The sequence below is a fragment of the Lycium ferocissimum genome, chromosome 1 (assembly GCF_029784015.1).
Source record: "Lycium ferocissimum isolate CSIRO_LF1 chromosome 1, AGI_CSIRO_Lferr_CH_V1, whole genome shotgun sequence".
NCBI classification, from domain to species: Eukaryota; Viridiplantae; Streptophyta; class Magnoliopsida; order Solanales; family Solanaceae; genus Lycium; species Lycium ferocissimum.
Window position 1 is genome coordinate 56,119,027 of NC_081342.1, and position 21,865 is coordinate 56,140,891.

The following is a 21,865-nucleotide window of genomic DNA, read 5'->3' on the forward strand; positions in this document are numbered from 1 at the left end:
ATTGATACTTTTAGCGACCAAATTTTCCCTTCGCTAATGCCTCTTTAGCCATTTGACAAACCCGTCGTTATAGAGTTTTAAAGACCATATTTCCCTTCGTTAATATGAAATTCTAACAAAAATAATTAAATATATTTTTTCATGGAGGATATGTGGTAAGTACCGTATATTTAAATATGCCATTTTTCATATACATACACATCTTAGAACAAGAAAATAACAATCTTCATAAAACAATTCATAGCTTCCACAACCATAATGTATATACATCCAAATTGTTTAACATTCTATTGTCAACTCTTAACAAAAGAGCAATTATTATTGTAGCATGCACAAATGCGAACATCTTTAACTAATCTCTAATGAAGCAGCAAACATGTTCCTTTGCTGCTTCAACCTATTTAACATATTCGTTTCTTCAACGCGTTCTCTAATACTTTCGTTTGCTTCAACTTGCTTTGCACCTTCTTCCAAGACGAGCTCTTTAGAATTTGGATTCTTGATCTGTTGAAACGAACAAGTTCATGTTAATTTAATAACATACTAATTAGCTATTTATTCCTAATAGCTACTACTTTTCTCTCCACATATTCAAGTCTTAGTTTGTTTTTATTTTCCAATAAGTAATGAAAGACAGTTTCAGAACCAACCTTTACACATAACAATTTAATAGCAACTTTTCTAACTGGAGTAGTCATATCGAAGGGAGTAACTTTGAATAGCTCAGAGTTCCCTAAGACGTGTTGCTTTTACATGTATAGTCTCAGGGAATGTTTTTTTGCCATTTTGATTATTAAAGCTAAAGATGCAATCCTTACGGCACGCGTACTTATATGATAATAAAAGGCATCTTAGCTCTCAATTAAACCAATACAGGCTATTCACATATTGTAAATGCATCTACTTGGCACTGTTGGCAGACAATAAAATCAACCACAAAATGGCAACATAACTAGACTTGGGAAATTACTGAAAGAAGGTCCTAGCACCCTTTTCATTAATTAGCTAGCAGACAATAGTAATACACATCATATGTCAGGGGTAAGCTAGATTCAAATAAAGTTTTCCCTCTTATTCTTTTGAAAATCATGAATGATATCTGGCATTTTAATACAACCTTGCCTTTCATATAACCACTAAAATTTTAGTATGCACCTAATTCCAGCTCATAAATACGTATATTTAAACAGATAGCCATTATGCTAAGTTTTCAGGGAACTCTAGACATGGTTATTGTGTCCAAACAATGAGGCATATCCTCGTACATGCACACCATCTAGCAAGGAAATATGACAAAATTAATATGTTATTAACCAAAGAATACACAGTCAACAATAGGTATAGAGAGAAGTGGTGAAGCACACCATCTACTAAAATTAGAAATACTAAGAAACCTTTTCCCATAATTAAAACTTCATGGCTCAGAGTTTTCTAAATAAAAGAATTCACAACCAGATCATAGATTCTATGGAAGGAACAAGCAAATAACAACAGTGAACCTGCTGTTCACTATTTTTTTACACTCAGTAGACAGATAAAAAGATCGCATACTTTCAAAGAACGGACAGCATACAATTAGATAAAGGAGAAAGATGAAACCTTTGAAGCGTGTAACAGAATAGAGTAAGTCAAAAATCCAGACTCTAGAGCATTTCTGAGATCACGAACATAGTGACAGCGAGCTCTTAATTGGTAAAAAGCAGCACCTTCCAAAAGAAAATGAATTGTTACGGGAAAATTACGCCACCTTAGAGGTGTAGCTTCGTAACAAAATCACATAAAGCACATCATTTACCTAGTCTGTCAAAAATAAACAAAAATGTCAAATACTTAAAGAAGTACTTTAATCCAGTAATTGAGAACTTGGCAATTAGCTAGTATTGAGACACTTTAACATAGCAAATAAATATTTTTATAGCGGAAAAAGTTAATAGCAAAGATTTGGAAGAAGGAACGGCTTAGTCATTTAAAAACAATAGATTTTCATGGTGGTTTAAGGACTTGACCGCATAGACCTTAATCCCCACAAGTCATTTTACTAACTTTGAAGGTTTTCACTCTTACAGGGAGCATAAGCAAACAACAATGGAGCTAATTACCAAATAATTGCAATGGCAACAGGTTTACTAACAGAATAGAACAAATAAAACTGTTAATGTCCATAGCCTAAATTCTAATATACTTCTCTATATATTGTTAAATTACGCAATCCAATTCAACAAGGGAAGAGCACTAAAGCTTCAAACATGGAAATTATTTAAGATTCAGCATGTATAGCTATGTCTAGCACCTACGGCTAAGCTACGAGAACATGAACAGAGAAATAAGGTTTTCTGCATCTTTGCCAATTGACTTTTTAATGTCATGATTTTTTAAAAAGAAAAAAGAAATACACAGAGGTATCATGGGAAGGTTAAATGCCAGCAACCAAGTAGTACTCCTATTAATCCAATTGTGCCTTGTAATACCGACCTTTTTTGTTAAAGACATACAGGTCAAGACAAAGCAAGGAATCTCTCAGGTCTCAAGTCAACCTAATTTCATTTCAAGATGCAAATGACTTTAACAATTGTGCATGTATATTGTTAAAGATTCTTAAACATTTATGCAACAAACCCAACTGTAGCTTTAGATTTCACTTCATAAACCCAACTTATACTTACCAGAGACAACAAAAATGAGTTAACCAGAATTTATTACAAACTTAAACTTTCCAGACAACTAAAGAGTTCTAGCATGACTCTACAAACAGGAAATCACATATACACTTATGCTTTTTTTTTTTTTTTTTTTTTTTTTTTTTTATCCCACTTAAAGTGACAACAACCAAAATTAGACGCAATAAATTCCATGGATGACAGTTATTTCATGACTAAGGCATATCTCTCAAACTAAAATAGAAGAGGATCCGGGAATAATTTCCTAGGAAATGAATAGATATCAACTAAACTGGAGCTTGGGGACCATAACTTGTGCAAATCATTTATCAAATTCAAGTAATAACAAATAAAACTATAGCTGTATTTTATACACTGAACCTTTATACAGGGATAAACTTTCCTTATAAAACCAAGACACGCAGTCGAGCGAGCATACTTTCTTTTCTTTTAGAAACATCAAAAACAAAATTGATGCAACACACTATTTTTACCAATAAATAGCCAGACCTCAATTCCCAAAGGGAGGATTTCTAAACATTCATCAACTAGCAGGAGAAAAGAAACAGATTCAAGCAACTTTAAAATTCAAGGAAGAGAAATGCTTTTGGCTTATGGTGTGTGTAGATAGCTCTCTTAAAAAAAGTTTAAAACCTTTCCAAACCGACTCCAAATCCCATAGAAAAAGCAATGAACATACTAATTTAGTAAACATTTTTTTTTGATGACATGGGAACCCGCAGCCGCTACCCTCAGGATAAACCCAGCTCCGGTGTAATAGCTCACAAACCACATAGGAGAGATAACCCGCACTAGGCAAGCCCCGTGCGATGAGCTCGACCCAGAAGGCAAATCTCCTGTTGTCGTAGGCAGGGAATTTGGAACCTGAGATCTCCATTATGAAAGCCTCATGCTCAACCAACTGAGCCACCCTTGCGGGTAATTAGTAAACATTAGATTCACAAATCATTATACCTGAATGTTGGATCCATGAAATTAAAGTCAAGCTATCCTTCGGGAAAGCCTCTCCTCTCCTACGTAGGGGCATAATTCATGATAATTGTGAATTGACAGCTGATAGAAGAACACAAAGTAAATGGGCAATCGTAAAACAAGAGAGCCAACATTGAAGCTTGAGGCGAGAATCTACTAAACACTAAATCAGACACTAAAAACTGATGTGGAAAGGCTATTCCAAGATCACATACTAAAACTTACTTCCTATCAGGACTTGGTGGCCCCACCGCTTGTTTTATTAATCAATAACCAACAAATCCAGACTCACATCTGCTAGTCCTATCACATGTTTTGAGAAAAAATATATATCTGCTCAACTTAGTGAATGGTGAATGAATTCTCTTGGGATTGTATTCTATCATCAGTCCAATCCAATCTCCGTTAAAGCTTTTTTCTGTTTTCTAATTAGTGAATGAAAGCTACTTTATACTGGAATTAAATTTTCTTTATTGACCAAGCATACTGAAATTAATTTAAGAAGACAGATCTGGAAGGTCGGATCATAAACAAACTGGACAAATATAAATAAGTCATCACTGCATCAGAGTAACAACAATCGCCTAAAGAAAATTCCAAACATTATTAATAAGCATAGGTCTAAGGTCATAAAAGCTAGTAAGTAACAATCTAAGTTTAAAGTTTACATTTATCCTTAATAAGATGATATCTAGTCATACAAAATATCTATGGCTTAAACTCCGACTCCAGTCAAACACCTTCACACAAGAAGGAGTACTATTTTATGAATATTGATGGCGTAAATTGAATCACTACCTTTTTACATCTTGCTAATGATAAAGGGACTATCTTTTTAACAAGAATATCACCTTTCTCTATTCCATTTTCCGATATAATTTCATAATTTTGCACACTTGTTATAAAAAAATATTCCAACTTTTGAAACATCCATTTCAATTAAAGGCATATATAATTATAGAAAAGCAAATTGACTACTTACTAGACATTGCTGGTGAAGAGTATTTCTTCTCCAGAGTACTAAGAAAGTATTCTATAGGTGAGACGCCTTGTAAATAAAGCTGCATCAATTAAAAAAAAAAAAATCCCAATGCTTTCGATTGATAAATTCCAAACCACACCCGCATATTTCTTCTTTCTCCTCTAACCTTAAGTACCACTATGGGTCCTCAATCCTCGACTTGAAAAATAAGGGTGCACCATCTCAAATCATCTCTTTGTCGACACATAGTTTTCTACGTAACAGGGAAGCCTGAATTAATCAGAATCTCACAATTTTTATGTTGAAAAAACCTTACCAAGAACCTGTTGGACTCTTAACCGCTTTTTAGGGTCTCATTCCAGCATTTGTCTGACAAAACATTTTGCGCTTTCAGAAATTTGAGTCCATGGACCATGGTTCCTTCACCGGAGCTTTGTGTCAAGCGAACAAATAGAGAAAGCGATCGGAGTGAGTGACGAAGTAGCAGTCGGAATCGCTGTCATTTTATTTGGTCTAGGGTTTTTCTTTTTCTTTTTTTCTTTTAAGGGAGTGGGTGGGCAAAGGCGGGAATTAGAAAACAAGAGGGGAAAAGTTTGGCGGTTTTTTGTTTTCTTCAATGTAATTTAACAACCGGATGTTGCACTTTTTAACGATGGGATATTATTTTCTCGCTATTGTTTATTAGAAAATTAAGTTTAACGACCGGAAAAATAGTTGGTCGCGATAAGTACACTTGTAACGACCGTTTTCATGTCCCTTCGTTAAGAAGTGGTCGTTAAATGTCTGATTTCTTGTAGTGTCTATATCATATATCAACTCCCAAACATTAATAATAACATTCACAATATCATCACAATAGCCTTTAATCAACCACATTACTCTTACTTCACACTTTACTTCAATTATCCACATTCATAGTCATAACTCAACAACACGTTTATTCACATACAATTTCGATTTCCATACTTTCAATACCATTTATAACATGATCATATTTATAATGTATCAAGAATCATAACTCATTCCAACATCTATTCAAAAGTGGCACTATTGCACATTTATGACCCATTTCTTATATCCTTTTTTGCAATCCAAGTGTTTCAACTTCCAAATACTTTAAACAACATGGAAACATCATAAAACTTACCTTAAAAGGTGTAGGAATGGACCTCGGGTGCAAATACCCCAAAAAAAGAAAAAACCCTAGTTTTTCCTTCACTTGGATTCTTGCTTCGGATGAACTTTAATGGGTTTCTTATACTTGATTCTCTTGGTTTGATGAAATTGAACACTAATTCTCTTGAAAACTTATGGGAGAAATGTGGAGAGATGTTTTAGAGAGAAGGGGGTGAAATGGAAATGAAATGAAATAAAACTTGGATCCCCATTAAATACACAAACTGCCCCGACCGAATATACGGACCAACATACGGTCCGTATAATTTTCACTGCCTTATGTCCGGACAGTATATCTGGTCTAGTGAGGTATGCCATTATGGGCTGAACCTACGGCTGGACATACGGTCCGTATCTTTTATATGGCTAGTATGTCTGGCCGTATGATGCCCAGTGATTCCGATCTGGTTCTCGTCGACTCGTTTGATCTCCAATCCTTATGGAACCTTCTTGGAACTTGTCTAACACCTCAATACCAATCTAAGGGATGCTATAACTCTTCTCCAAAATATCTTTAATTCACCATTAACTCGTTACTCGTAAATCCTTTCCGATACATATCGCATACATGGCCTTCTCTTGGTAACTTTTTCTCGTCTAACCTCGAATGTCTTTCAAATCTTATTTAAAACCATCAAACGCTATTTCTTACTTATTGAAACATCGAATACCTCGTGCTCTTCATTAGCCTATTTACTGTGCATCAACGAAAATTTTTCCGAGGTGTAACACTAATGCACACTAGTCCTGACATTGCCTTTTCTGTTAGTGTTGTGTCCAGATTTTTGCAAAGTCCGACAAAGAAACACTTTGGTGCTGCAAAAAGAATTCTTCGCTATGTTGCTAGAACATTAGACTTTGGTATTTGGTATTCAAAGGTGTCAAATTTCAGATTGGTTGGCTTTACCGATAACGATTATGTAGGTTGCTTGGATGATCGGAAGAGCACTTTCGGTAGCTGTTTCAGCTTTGGTTCTGGAGCTGTTACAACTCTGGAGTTCAAAGAAGCAGAAGACAGAAGCTTTGTCGTCATCGGAGGCGGAGTATATAGCAGCAACTTTAGCAACGCGTCATGCTTTATGGCTCCGAAAACTTCTTGCAGATTTTAGTTACGACCAAAAAGAGGCTACAAAGATTTTTGGTGATAACATATCAGCAATTGCTATGGCTAAGAATCCCTCTTTTCATGGAAGAACTAAGCATATTGATGTGAAATATCAATTCATTCTAATTTGGTAGGCGATGGAAGAATAGTCTTTGAAGTTTTGTGGCACAAATGAGCAAGCAGCGGATATTTTTTCGAAGTCTCTTTCTCAGGCCAAGCATGAATTTTTCAGGTCAAGTTAGGAGTGTGTGATTTTGAATCAAATGGGAGTGTCAGTTGACTGATTCAAAACATCATGTCAGTATTTTTAAGAGCTTTTTATGTTTCTAGTTAACTAGCATTAGGAGTCTTAATTAGTTGAAAATAAGTAGTAGGTCAATTATCTAGCCAATATTTTAGGTCATGGGATAGTGTTAAACTAGTGCTCTATTTCTTCTCTAAGTTTGTTGCTTTGCTAGTACTATTTAAAGACATGTATTGCTCGTTTTCACATATTTCTTCTCTTTTGCCAACATTGGATCCCAAGGCCACCCGAGTCTTTAGGTGAAGTAACTGTTCCCCATTTAAAGAAATGAAGTTTCTTGGAAAATCTACATGGCATAACTAACTGTAGTACATATTTATATTTAGTAACTATAGTTTAGATTAATTACATCCTATAGCTAAGAGTAATATGTTAAATACAATTAATAGTTACATATAGATTTAAAGTGGAATACTTTATTATAATTATTTATAAAAAAAATTTATCTTCACTGTTTATGCTCTCAGCCTACGACCGCCGCCAGAACTCCGGGCGAGCTCTGGCCATCATTGTGCCGGCAACGATGACGACCGCCGTCACAACCCCTTCCATCGTTCACTGTTTATCTTCGTGCACCATTCACCGTGACCCAACGCCAACACCAGATCTGAACTTACACAACGATGCCATGACCAGGGGCGGAGCCAAGTGGTGGCCAAGGTGTTCACCCGAACCCCCTTCACCAAAAATTACCATGTACACATAAAGTTAAAATTATTTTTTATGTATAAATAGTAGATGTTGAACCCCCTTGGCTTCCTCGTTTCTTACTCTTTTACATTTTTGAACCCCCTTAGTGAAAATCCTGGCTCCTCCCCGTGACCCCCACCAACCACCAGATGACTTGGAAATTATCAAAGAAAAGCAGAGAAAAGAGAAAAGATCTGAACGGCCAGATCTTCCCCGTTTTGACGGTGTTGTTTGTTGTTGTTGTTGTTCGCCATTTCTCTCTCTCTCTCTTATCCCTCACTGACGGCAACGATGACGACTTACAACTCCGCCGCCGGTAGCATCATGTCTCCTTCAGCCGGTAATTCCAAATCCGATCATTTTTCGGTGCCGGATCTGGAAAATAGTGTTTCTTTATGAGTGTATTCATTAATTTTTTAGTATAAAATTCAGTGTATTCATTAATTTTTTAGCATACAATCCAGTGTTTGGGGTGTATTTTATTTCTTGTATTCAGTATTTGAATGTATTCATTAATTTTTACTGCAAAATTGTGTTTGGGGTGTATTTTTATTTCTTGTATTTTGAAGAATATTTTTTTGTATACAACCAATTTTTAATATAATAAAGTGAATACAGTGTAAAAGTAGCTACAAATGAATACAGTTGAGTTGAATACATCTGACTTGAATACAACGAAATCTGAACTTGAATACAGTGAAATCTGAAATTGAATACAGCGAAATCTGACTCAGTCGAATTTTGAATACAATCTACTGTAGCGCGCCAATACAATCTAATGTAGCTACAAAATGTAATTAGCTAAAGTGTAGCTATGCCTAAAAAAAACCTCAAAATGTAGTCATTTATGTAAGTTGCCCAATTTCTTTCGTGTGGGAGTAGTTCCCCAATTAAAATTCCTTTAATAAAGTTCCATACCATTGATAATATGATCAAGAATGTTAACAATTTGCATAACATGATTGGGTAGGCTATTTGTTTACCTGCATCTCGGTAACAATTGAATTTGTAAGTGAGGTATAGGATATGTGGATAGATTTTAATCTATTATTCATATATATATATACATATGTGTATATCTACATATGTATATAGACACATCTATTTATATACATATGTATATATACACATATATATATATACATATGTATATATATATATATACATATGTATATATATATATATATATATATATATATATATATATATATACATATGTATATATATATATATATACATATGTATATAGATATATATAACATACTTTGGTTTGTTCATCCACTCAATACAATATATTATATATATATATATATATATATATATATATATATATATATATATATATATATATAATATATTGTATTGAGTGGATGAACAAACCAAAGTATACTTCAAATCCCGGACTAAAATGAGAGAGAGAGAGAGTGAGCTTCAATATATTTTTCTATTACAATGTTCTAGATCTCAAAAATCAACCCCTAAAAGTAGGAAAATGTCCTCTATTTATAAGTTTGCCTCATGAGCCTTGAATACAATGCAAAGACTTTTAGAATAAAGAAACCCTAAAAGGATAAGATAGGACCATACGGTCCGACACCCGTACGGTTGTCAGTACAAAATAACAGAACGGTCTTGACGCGTGGCAGCACCGCAACTGGTTCACCGGACCAATGTCCATGTTCAGTTCGGACATCGAGAAACCGGACTAACGGCCATGTAAACTTGACTTGGAGAAACCGGACTAACGGCCACGTTGAGTTTGGTTCGGTGACGCCGGATCAACAGATACACTTCTCTCATCTCGGGTCAGCCGCCTTCGGTGCAATCCCCCCGGTCTGAAGAAAAGACCGAACATACTCGTACTCATTTGGTCCTACCCTCAGCCCCCGGTCTCACCGGTCTTGCATATACCCGGTTTTTATCGTATACAGATAGTACCCACACCTTCCGGACCGTAGTTTAACCGGAGTAACGGGAAGTGGATGAGTCACAAAATCGGTGGTTTCATAAGCTCGTTCTTATCTTTTTATTTTGGCGGGAACAGTTATGTCACGTCCTTCTGACATCAGCCACGTGTCTCGTCCCGAATGGCCGACCTCGGGAACCGCCGTAACACACGTCGCTTCATATCACGTCTCATTAATTGTGGGACACGTGTCGCCACCCAATTGGTTGCTCTCTGTAACCGCTACAGTTCCTACGCTTATATAAGGCCCTTGGCCATTTCATTTTCACTTCTTCACTTCATTTCTTGCTCATTTGCTCGTAAGAAACCATCTTCTCCATTTGCTATATTTTGATTGAAAGTGCTCCTTTGTTACCTCTTTCACTTGTCATTTTGCATTCTTCAACTGCTTTTTCCATATTTCTTACATTTCCTCCAACTGTTTCGTTTCCCACTTCAAATTCTCAAACCTTTTTTTTCACATCTTCCAAATGTCTGCCAACATCGAAACTAGTTCCCAGGACGTTCCCTCGATTTCTTCTCAGGGAGCCGAGCCAGCCTCACAACCCAAGGGGAAAACTTTCGTTGAACCGATTGCCTTGGACATAGTGCCGACCAAACCCACCTACAACAAAGAATTTGACGTCGAGAAGCCATCCCCAGTTGCGGATAGAGGTTTCGACGTAAGGCGATATCCTTCGTCTATTACGGAGTAGAAGCTTGACCAGGTCCGGGCCGACTGCGGATGGGAAAACCGTCCGGTGCAAGTGTCCTCCCCTGCGCCCGACGAGTCTATTACCGATCATAGAGAAGGTTTTCTATACGTTTACACCTATCCATTTACACTCAAACTCAACCCTCCAATCGACCCGGTTATTTTGGAGATGTGCCGGACGTATAATGTGACTTTAGCCCAAATTGGACCGATTATACGGAGGACCCATGGCTCGCTCGGTTAATTGCCAATAACGTCGGGAAGGGAATTCACAATGGCGCACTTCATCCGGTTATATTCCAGAGACTCTTTATGTGGCGTGATAAAGCTCGCAAAGCGAGGTCAAAACTCAATCTTTTCCAAACTCAACGAGGACAGAGATCGAGGGTGGTTAGAACGTTATGTCCGGGTACGAACTACGGACATTATTCCGTTAGAGTACATGCCCTTTCCGGAGAGGTGGAACGACAGGCGTAAGTTTCTCAGTTCTCCCTTCTGTAATTATTCTTCCTCCATGCTTTGTCAACATTTGCTCCCTTACATACATGTGATTTCTCCCCTTTTTCTATTTATCAGCCGAGGCATGGACACCTCCGGCCGTCCGGAACATGACTGAATGGGTTGGAGCAATCATCGGTCAACATTCTTATGAACAACGGACATGGGGGGACCTGTCGCGTGGCCAATGGGTTGCCTAAAATCACGGTAATCTTCTCCTTGATTTGGTATATATTGCATCCTCTCTTTTTTCCTTTTCTTTTTATAACCCCTTCGGTATTTAGGTTTACCTAAGGGCTTAGTGGAGCCAAGACCGGAACCGGTCCGAGCTCGTTCTGCACCCGCTCCTCGAATTTGATACTTCAAGAGGTCATCTCGACCATTCTTTCTTGGGTAGCAGTCCGAGAAAGCCCTCGGACAAAGGTCAGAAACCAAAGAAAAGGGCAAGGAGCGTTGTTCGGACTCTGAGGGATGAATCACAGCCCGAATTTCTTATTAGAAGGGTCGGTGAGGGCCCCTCCGTCGCCCTTGTTCTGGAGGAGGAAGCCACCATTCCTCCCTTTCCTACTACTGAGGAAGAACCTTCCGCTCCGACTCTGCACACAGGTGGGGAAGAAGTTCTTTTTCCAACTCCTCTAAGGTCAATTCGTTGACATTTCGAGTGTGACGCTTATCCGCAGACTCCCCTGCAAAGGCTTAGAAGATCCGGGCTAGCTTCGACTATTGAGGCGGAAAAAAGAGAAGAGTTGGCCCCCGATACCATAGCTCCAGTGGTACCGCCCACCGCCCGGCCGACCAAGCCGCAACATCCGATGTACGCTTCTCCCGAGGCCACTGGGGCTGTTCCGGCTTAGCCTACTCCTGTGGCAAGGCCCGATAATCTGCACGACATGTTCTCGGATATCCCACCTGCAACCGGAGAAGCTGTCGGTTTCGGACATCTCCTTATCCCTCGGGCCACGAGGGCAGCTAACCGGGACACCAAAACGGGTGCAAGAGATAGCCTAGTAGGTATCTTTCCAGCCCCTAGCGTGGAACCGAGAAGGACAAGGTCGGCCATGGTCACCGTCCCCGAGGATTGTATGCCTTTTGTCCCGTCTGTGGGAGTAACAAGTCCGAGGCCCTCTATTTCGGGACTTGATAAGAAAAGATATGGCCGGAGTCCCCTGGCAGTGCCTCATTAATGAGGGCATACACGCAGGCAATCGGGTAAGCTTATCATCCAATCTTTCCATAATTCAATGTGATCCTCACCTCTAGCTTTATCCAAGTTTAACTTTATTTGTTTCTTCTGCAGAGTGTTATGCTCGTCAATGAGGCCTTTATCCGTGCTCAGTTACGAGGTTGACGACTGAATGGCCACCGGATGCCCGTGGTCATGAAACGGAGAAGTTCCGACATCTTACGGGAGAAAAAGAAGATCCGAGGGCGCCGTCTCTTTCCAACCTTCAACCTGAGCTTGAAGCGTCGAAGGCCGAAAATCTTCGTTTGAAGGTCGAGTTGGCTGGAATAGTTGAAAAGAACTGACTCCTGGAAGTGGATAAGGCCGGCCTTAGCGTGATAATGCCCGTTTTACTTCGAGGCTCGGGGAACTCGAGGCCACTATCTCCCAACTTCGGTTGAACTTGATTCGGCCAAGGCCGATGCCGTGAAGATGGCGCAGGGCATCGGTCGCTTTGAATCCGAAAATGCTAAAGACAAGGAGAAGTTGAAGGTGGTCGAGCAGAAGGCCGAGGCTCGAGCCCGGATTAGTGATGAGCTTAAGAGCAAGTTCGAGGAGGCAGCCGAGGCCAATGACTTACTTCAGGCCGAGCTTGAGTCGGCTCACCAAATTCAAAGAACTCTTCTCGAAGAGAGATCCGAACTAGCGGCTAAATTGGCAAAAGCCAAGGCTGACTTAGAAGAGTCTCTTAAGGATGTGGAGGCTGCCGAGGCTCGTACTACGATTGAGGTCGAGTATGAGCGGTGAAAATCCCAGAGGGTTACCCGAACGAGGGCTCAACAAGGATTGGGGTGGGACCTCGGGCTAGATACTCGAGGCCAAAGCAATCGAGGAGGAGGCTAAGAAAGCCCTTGACACTGAGTCTGAGGATTCCGAACGGACAGTTTTCGAGAACTCCGGCTCCAGTCGTACCGGGTAGATCAGGACCTGCACTAGCCTTTATTTTGTTTTTGCCTTTTGGTTTGTTTTTGCTTTTGACTTTGTGGAAAGTTCAAATGTAAAAAACTCTTCATATATGAAATGAGCATTTCCCTTTTGATTGTCTCTTCATTATTTTATCCGAATACTTGTTATGATATTTGCCTTAATCACTTATCCCGTTGGGAATAGTCAAAGGTTCGGACTGTGCCTAAGTGTTGGCTTCTCTTCGTTCGGTACATTTTTGTTTGAGGATTTGATTGAGTGATTCGCCCGCGGGACTTATTTATGCTTTGTGAATTCAGACGTCTCCAAATCACGTTAGGCATTTTAGGGCCGAGGTTTTCCGATCGCTTACTTGTCATAGATTAGGTTCGGACACCTGAATCCCTGCCTTGTCAAATTTTGATACGGCAGTCCCCATTCGAGGGTGTTAAAGGATTTTGGCTCGGTTCGACGTGACCTTGTTGCCTTTGTCGCATTTCGACGGTAGTCCCCGATGTAGGGTATTTAATAAAGAGATGCCGAATTTCAACGGTAGTCCCCGGTATAGGGTATTTGATAAGAAAACATGTCTCAGATAAAATCAACGGATACACTTCTCTCATCTCGGGTCAGCCGCCTTCGGTGCAATCCCCACGGTCTGACGAAAAGACCGAACATACTCGTGCTCATTTGGTCCTACCCTCGGCCCCTGGTCTCACCGGTCTTGCATATACCCGGTTTTTACCGTATACACTATTAAGAGTCTGATATTTGGCACAAATATCATGTTTTGTGTCGTATTACAACCTCTTATTATGACTTGTATCGCCTAATTCCGCAAATGGCAATCGTATTTGAACTTATGTCGTTATGTTTTACGTGTATAGGTACGATGACGACAAACGATGGAAAGTGTGCTTGAAATGCTTGGAAGTCGCCCAAGATGATGTCGGTTGGTCGAGGTGACGAGTCGATAACCGCAAAAGGCGAACAAAAAGAGAGTAATCGATCCGAACATCGCTTTCCTTCCGCGTCGCGGAAGGATCGCGCAGAAGCTCCAAAAGTCAAAGCGATCATCCCGCATCGCGCTGAAGAAAGCGGAACAACCAAACTCGCTCATCGATTCCGCGATCGGCCCGCATCGCGGAAAAAAGGCGAGAAGCATCCTCGCGCGATCCTTCCGCATCGCGTGAGGAAAAGCGAGGGGATCGCGGATGTTTTCCCGATTAGACTAGATTTGATTCCTTAATAATTATTTTTACCTAGCTATATATATAGACATTTTAATAGCCGAGGAACGGTGTTCGGGATTTATTCAAGGATTTGTAAGCCACCGTTCTCTTTTTCTCTCTCTAGGTTTCTTTTATTTTCTTCTTTTTTCAACCTAGATTATTCATGACTTTTTTGTCTATGAACGAATCAGCTTAGGTAGCTAAACTTCTTACCAGTGGTTGTGGCAAAGACTTGAAAGTTGATGTGATGACAATTATTATCTATTGATTTTCCATATTTTGGGTTATTTATTCTTGATCTTAATTGTTTGATTATCGGCCAATAGTTAGATTAACTATCCCATGGTGCGCAATCGACTTGAGAAAGGAATTCACGTACGTAATAAGAATAAATAGTTTGTTCGATTTAATCGATTCGCTACCGAGGATAGAGATATACCCTTTAGCCCTACTTAGTTGAATACGGAGAAATAAATGCGTTCTTTGTTACCTCTGACCATAGAGATATAGTAAAGAAGAATATCTACAAAGCCATAGTTCGATAGAATGTCATAAAGATAATTAACCGTCAACTAGTAACCCAGAACTAAGATAGGTGAAATTGTCGAAGATCAATCGGATTGTCGAAAGCGCGACTACAGTATCTTCTCTCTCATCCGATAATTCTTACAATCTTTGTCAAGATATTCCGATTATAACAAACACCCATCACAAATTGGTTACTTTTCAGTTGTAGTTTAGTTCAACAACATCTTGATTTTCACTTTTGAATAGTTTCATCCGAATTTGAATTAGTTTAACAGTAGAATCTAAGTCTCTGTGGGATCGATATCTGGACTTAACAGTCTATATTACTTGTACGACCACGTATACTTGCGTGTGCGTTTGGGAGCAACAGAGTCGATCGAATCAGAGTTGCTCGACCTGCCTTAGTAAGAAAGTTTTCCAACCAGCTAAACGAGCCTTAAAATTGTCTAAAAGAAACTAAAAGTCACTCTTATTGGGTTTCTTTGTAAAATCGGGAATCCTAAATACTTTCAAAAAGTAGCCCCTTCAGAGATGTTAAAACTGTTAAGAACAGAGGATTTGCCATTTGCAGTAGCATTTTGTGAGAAAAAGATGTTAGATTTCAATAGGTTAATCTTTTGGCCAGAAACATTACTGAAATGAGTCAAGATATCTGCAATGAAGTCACAAGAGGAATTGTTTATTTTTGCACATATGATAATGTCAACGGCAAAGAGCAAATGGGAAATTTGAGGACCCCGAGGTGACAACTTAACTGGTGACCACAATTGAGAGAAAAAGCCATAAATAGTCCCTTATCTATGAGAGTAGGTCTAAAATGGTCCCTTAACGATACACTTACCGGTTTTAGTCCTTTAACTATTCAAAAACTTATCAAATTTAGTCTCTGTCTATTTTTTTTTATACAAACACTGTACAAACTCATAAACCTTCGTGAGATTAATCGTTAAACCATTCCTCAGACCTATATTTCTCTCTCCCTGCTTCTTTTTCCTCAAGTTCCTCTTGTTTAAAAAAAAAGAAAGATTCTCAGAATCTGTGTTTTGCCTAGTCTCTCTAAATTCGAAAAGACAAACTCAATGACCTAAGGTATGAACCATTCAAATTTAGACCTCCATTAAGTGCAAACAAATGAGGCCTACGAGGTAATTTAGTCTTGATTAGAACTCCCTCTGTCCCATTTTAAGTGTCTTAGTGTGACTTGACATGAAATTTAATAAATAAAGAGAGACTTTTGAATTTTATGGTCTTAAATTAAATATGTGTAAAATAGCAAAAGGTTATTTGGATCGTGTGGTTATAAACCTACCACGTAGAATGCTTAAATTATAAATATACTAAATATAGAAAGAAATATTTTTCTTGAGATCGATAAAAATAAAATAAAATAAGATACTTAAATTGAGACGAATGGTGCATTTGATTTGGAATTTGAAAAGGAACGAATATAAACAAGAAAGAAGACAGTACAGAAAGCGTCAGAAGTTGTGACGGTTGTTTGTCAGCACAGTCCAAATGGGAGAAAAAGTCCTTCCACACAACTCCAAAATGTGAAAACATCATCAGTTACCTTTTGCCCTTCTTGACCCTTTCTCTCTCTCTTCTATATAACACACTCACTTGTACGACAACCAGTTCACATTAAACACAACAAAAAATGGGAGAAGAAGAAGTGAGCAACAAACAGATCATTCTGAAGCACTATATCACTGGTTACCCTAAGGAATCTGACATGGAGATCAAGAATAGCAGCATTAAACTGAATGTTGGAGAAGGCAGGAATGGTGTTGTTTTGAAGAATCTTTACTTGTCATGTGATCCTTACATGCGTTCTCGCATGAAGAAAATTGAGGGTAGTTATGTTCAGTCCTTCACTCCTGGCTCTGTAAGTGTCTTGAAATTACCATCACCCATTATTTATTCGGGTAATGTTAGTTGCTACTCTTGCTTGTCTTGGGACTATTAATTAATTAGTTTTAATTCAAAAAGTTTTATACTTACTCTGTTCCAATTTACGTGATATATTTTCTAATCTGTCCCAAAAAGAAATCATAAATTTCTATATTTATAAATAACTTAAACTTAAAACATACCCGTTTACCATGAAATAATTTACAACAACACAAATATTTATGACTTGTTTTAAACTCAAATTTCAAACATTTGTCTTTCTTTCTTAAATTCCATCCTATTCGAACTATATCACATAAAATGGGACGGAGGGACATAAACAGGGACGGAGGGAGTATTCTTTATGGGGCAAGGAGCGATCCAGTTTCTACTGAATGTAATACTAATGAGTCATTTGGTATGCGGGATAAGATGTCCTGGATTAAGTCGGGGATTAAATTTATGCTGTAATTTGGTTGACGGTATATTAGTTTTCATGAATTTACATGACCCATATGATTATTTTAGTCGGACAATGTTGCTTTGGGATTGTTAATTTATCGGAAAAGGGCCAAAAATGCCCCTAATCTATTGTATTTGGCTCAAAAATACCCTCCTTCCACCTATTGGTCCAAAAATGTCCCTTCGTCTATCTATTTGGACCAAAAATGCCCTCAATGTTATCTTTTGGCTTAAAAATGGCCCTAAACTAATGGTTGATTAGTTGACTAGATGGGGCTTTATAAAAAGCCACGTGGTAGTGTATTATTAGTCCAGATACTAATTCAATGTGAATTGAATTACTCAACTCATATGTATTTATATCTCCATGTCCCATCTTAATTTTCCAACGTGGCGCATACGTAACATATATTTTTTCCAAATTATTTCTGGCCACCATTTTAATTATTTTAACCTGCCCGCTCAATTAAACCCGACCCAACAACTAAATTAAACCCAACTTCCTTGATTTTTTTCTGCACTATGGAGCTCACTGCAACATTAATTACAGTAGAGTCACACCGAAAGTAAAGTTCAATTATTGAAGCCAATATCATAAACGAGGTTCCAGATCTTCAATCAACTCATATCACAATTCTAAGCAGCATTTCACACGTGAACCACTAGCAAGGGCAGCAAATCAAAGCAATTTCGACTGTTAATATAAATTCACAATAAGAGATCAGTATCTAGCACGACTGAACAAATCGTTGAGAAAAATGTTGAATTCACGCCAATTAGGTACCTGCGCCAGAGGGCGTGGCCTATTGGTTAATGAAGTGAGTTGAGAATTATGAGGTCTCTAATTAAATCACACTAGGTGATTTCTTTCCATCTGTCTAAGTCTTGGTGGACAGAGTTACCTGATACCTGTGTTGGTAGGAGGTAGCAACTCCTTCGTGACATTAGTCGGGATGCGAGCAAGTTGGCCCGGACACCACCGTTATAAAAAAAAAATAAAAAAAATGAAAAAACTAGGTGCATGCGCTTCCACAGCCTCTGTTTCAATTGGCTAGCTAGATTACCATCATCCATTTCCTTGGTTGATGGAACACAACGAAGATGTAGGAGCATTTTTCTGATACAATAATCCTTTGACACAGTAACCCACGCTAGAATGTCAAAATGTGATTTAATTTCTGGATCATCATAAACTCTTCTAGTAATTTAATTCACATTTAATTAATATCTGGACCAATCAAACACTGCCAAGTGACTTTTTATAAAGCTTCATCTAGTCAACTGTTAGTTTTAGGGGCATTTTAAACCAAAAAATAACGTTGAGGGCATTTTTGATCCAAATAGGTAGACGGAGGGGCATTTTTGGACTAATAGGTGGATGAAGGGTATTTTTGAACCGAATCCAATAGGTTAAGGGTATTTTTGGCCCTTATCCGTTAATTTATTAGTTTTAAATGAAAAAAGATTTTTAATTTTGTATGGGGGAGGGGGGCCACAGTTTCTGCTGAATGTAATAGTAATATAATTTTGTAAGTAGTTTATTAATCAAAATGGGTAAACAATCCAAACCAGAAAACTGTTTTCTTGTTGCCCTTGTTAGGAACGTTTTTGAAGGTTCTTTTAATCCCTTAAAGCCTGTTTATAGTTAGTTTATTATATTTGGTGGAAATGATATGTAACTTTTTAAAGGCGAATTTAATAGTTTATAGCAAGGATATCCATATCCCATGGGATTATTTTATCCACACCTTCTGTATAATAGTCCCACCATTTTAGTACAAATGGTGGGATAAAAAAATAATCCTAATCCCAGGATTAGCTAATACCCAAACCAAACATGGGATAAGGTTAGTTCCAAATTTTATCCCGGGATTGTTACTTATCCCACGTTCCAAATGACCCCTTTGTAGGTGCTATTGGTTTGGATTATTTTACCATTATGATATTGATTCCATTTGTTTATCAGAACTGGTATTTGGTAAATGGCATCAGAGATCAATTTTTTATGCCCATTTAGATAAGTAAAACTGATTCTTCATCATCATCATACCCAGTTAAATTCCACAAAGTGGGGGTCTGGGGAGGGTAGAGTGTACGCAGACCTTACCCCTACCTTGGGAGGTAGAGAGGTTGTTTCCGGTAGACCCTCGACACAAGGACAAGCAATTCAAAACAATATAAAAAGCCATGACAAAATATTATAAAAAGCATGATAAAGCTATCTGAGAAAAAGGAGCCGTAACTACCACATATTAATACGACAATCGAAGTACAAGAAACAACAAATAGTAGCAGAAATCTAAGGAGAAGAAACTACAAGAATAATACTACGACTAGTAGGATCAAAGGATAGGTAGGACAACGCTTAGCTACCTCCCAACCTTCTACCCTAATTCGTCTCGTCCGTAAGCTCCTATCCAAGGTCATGTCCTCGGTAAGCTAGACCTACGCCATGTCTCGTCTAATCAACTCTCACCAATGTTTCTTCGGCCTACCTCTACCTCTCCTGAAACCATCCATAGCCAACCTTTCACATGTCCCACTGGGGCATCCGTGCATCTCCTCTGCGCCATGTCCCTTCTAATCATTAAACCTGATTATTTTAACTAAATCATCAGAATACATTTCTAAATCCAAGTAAACTTTATAGGTTGGAGTAAATCATTCTTAATGATCGTGGTTTTCTAATGAATTTAGTACGGGGTTCAATTGGTTCTTCTTCCTCCTCCTAACAAAACAAATAAACTTTTCTGTTCTTTTGACGTAAAATGATCTCTCCCTTCACCATGTTATGATTGTGGATATTTCCCTAGCTAAAATACGAACATTTTCTTGTTATTCTCGAAACAGATTACAAAGTTTTACTACATTTTTGGCTTAAAACAAAAATTGACAAGCTTTCTACTTATTTCATGAACTATGTACCGATCTAACTATCTATAAAACGCAAGTAAGTTTGAATTCCCCAAGTAAATTGTGCAGACTTTGGCGTTCCAAATTTAACATTATTTCTTTTTCCATTTCTTGTTCAAGACCTCTCAGATGTTAGAAACGTTAAGGGCAAGTGAACTTCATTCTCCCAACTGAATGTTTATTCCTTATGCATGATGTTTATGAGTGGATTGAGTGGAAATATGAAAAAGCCGGAGTTAAGGAAATGACCTTCTGTGTCATTAACAGTCTGTCCTATGATAATGCTTCTCATAACTTTTCTTTTGTGTTATATAGCCTATCACGGGACTTGGAGTGGCTAAAGTTTTGGAGTCTGGTGATTCAAACTTCCAGAAAGGTGACTTAGTTTGGGGAATGACTGGATGGGAGGAGTATAGTATTGTAACAGCTACTCAGACTTTGTTTAAAATTCATCACAAGGATGTGCCTCTTTCCTACTATACTGGAATCCTTGGTGAGTTACGTTATTCTCTCAATATAATCTTTAGAAGTCTATTGTGCCTGGGTAATATAGTTTAGCAATTTCAAGTAGTAACTTCTTGTAACTAATCAAATCATAGTGCCCCCTCTCTGCTTAAAAAATGCTGGAATTGATCCTGCGATATTTCATAATCTGTTTTACACTTATAGCGACTATTTCCACTCTGTCCTTCTTGATACTGCTTTCTATTCCACCAAGGAGTTATGAGCACGAATCTGAGTGTTTCCTTTTGTGAAGCCATGTACATGCAATTTGTATTGTGTATCTCAGCTTTTGGTTTTAATCAACTAAAAGACATATACCTTAATGACATATCAGACACAAGGGCTGATTCCAGTACAATAAGATAAGCACCTTAAGTCATTGGAATCGAAGATTTTGTTTAGTTTGAGTTTTGATTATCTACCTTTTGTGAAGATTAAGGGGCAAACAACATGTTCATGTATTTAGGGGTTGTTTGGTTGCTGATGCTCGTTTTAATGCAACAAAGTACGGTGTTTGGTACAACTAAGTAGGGAATGTTCCTGCAACATTTGGACACCCTTTTTGGTCTCTGTTATGTGATTGGAAGATGTTTAGTTTAATGCTCACTGGTCAAATGATAGCAAAAGGCTTGGGAAAAGGCCTAATTTACAGGTCTACTTCCTAAGCCTTCTCGTCTTTGTTCTGTTGATATACTTGTAATTGCATCTCCAAATGCTTTTTCTCTGTTCAGATTTACATACTGATATTGGATTGTCTAGACTTGTATATAAAATCAACTGTTTGCTGTCAACTTTGCATTGGAACTTGTTTTTGCTATACTAGTGTTGTTCCTTGATGATACAAACCTACCCTACTGCTATAAGCACCAGTTGTGGATGACTTAAATTTTCTCATGCTATCAAGGGAGTGTAGCTCTTCTTACTCACAAATGGTTTGATTTTGATCGGTAATCAGAGATCCGAGTTTTAATCCCAGCTGAGACACAAAAAGTTAGGTGCTTCTTTCCATCTGCCTAAGCCTTGCAGGGCAAAGATACCTGGTACCTGATGGTATGTAGTAGGTACTTGGTGGAATAGTAGAGAAGAATGCAAGTTGCTTCGGACACCATTTTTGTAAAAAAATGTATGTGAGTTAATTTTGTATAG

At 38.1% G+C, this 21,865-nt stretch overlaps 1 protein-coding gene and 1 long non-coding RNA gene across 2 annotated transcripts; one reads left to right on the forward strand and one right to left on the reverse strand.

Annotated features, from left to right (window-relative positions):
* Positions 1-209: 209 nt before the first annotated feature.
* LOC132055935 (uncharacterized) lies at positions 210-5,362 on the reverse strand. The gene is made up of 4 exons (XR_009414681.1): positions 4,633-5,362; positions 3,633-3,691; positions 1,600-1,800; positions 210-504 (listed from the first exon to the last, which is right to left on the reverse strand). It is a non-coding gene; the product is annotated as an uncharacterized LOC132055935 (long non-coding RNA).
* Positions 5,363-16,372: 11,010 nt separating this feature from the next.
* On the forward strand, positions 16,373-21,398 carry LOC132030197 (2-alkenal reductase (NADP(+)-dependent)-like). Its single transcript, XM_059419723.1, has 3 exons — positions 16,373-16,835; positions 20,531-20,708; positions 21,186-21,398. Exons 1-3 carry the CDS (start codon positions 16,608-16,610, stop codon positions 21,248-21,250), a joined length of 471 nt encoding a protein of 156 aa, XP_059275706.1. The 5' UTR covers positions 16,373-16,607; the 3' UTR covers positions 21,251-21,398.
* Positions 21,399-21,865: the final 467 nt, after the last annotated feature.

Excerpts from the sequence above, each read along its gene's own strand:
- LOC132030197 (XM_059419723.1), top strand. The coding sequence starts at position 16,608 with ATGGGAGAAGAAGAAGTGAGCAACAAACAGATCATTCTGAAGCACTAT. Across the intron at positions 16,836-20,530 it reads AGTCCTTCACTCCTGGCTCT|CCTATCACGGGACTTGGAGT; the intron begins GTAAGTGTCTTG and ends TGTGTTATATAG. Across the intron at positions 20,709-21,185 it reads CTACTATACTGGAATCCTTG|GGGTTGTTTGGTTGCTGATG; the intron begins GTGAGTTACGTT and ends TCATGTATTTAG.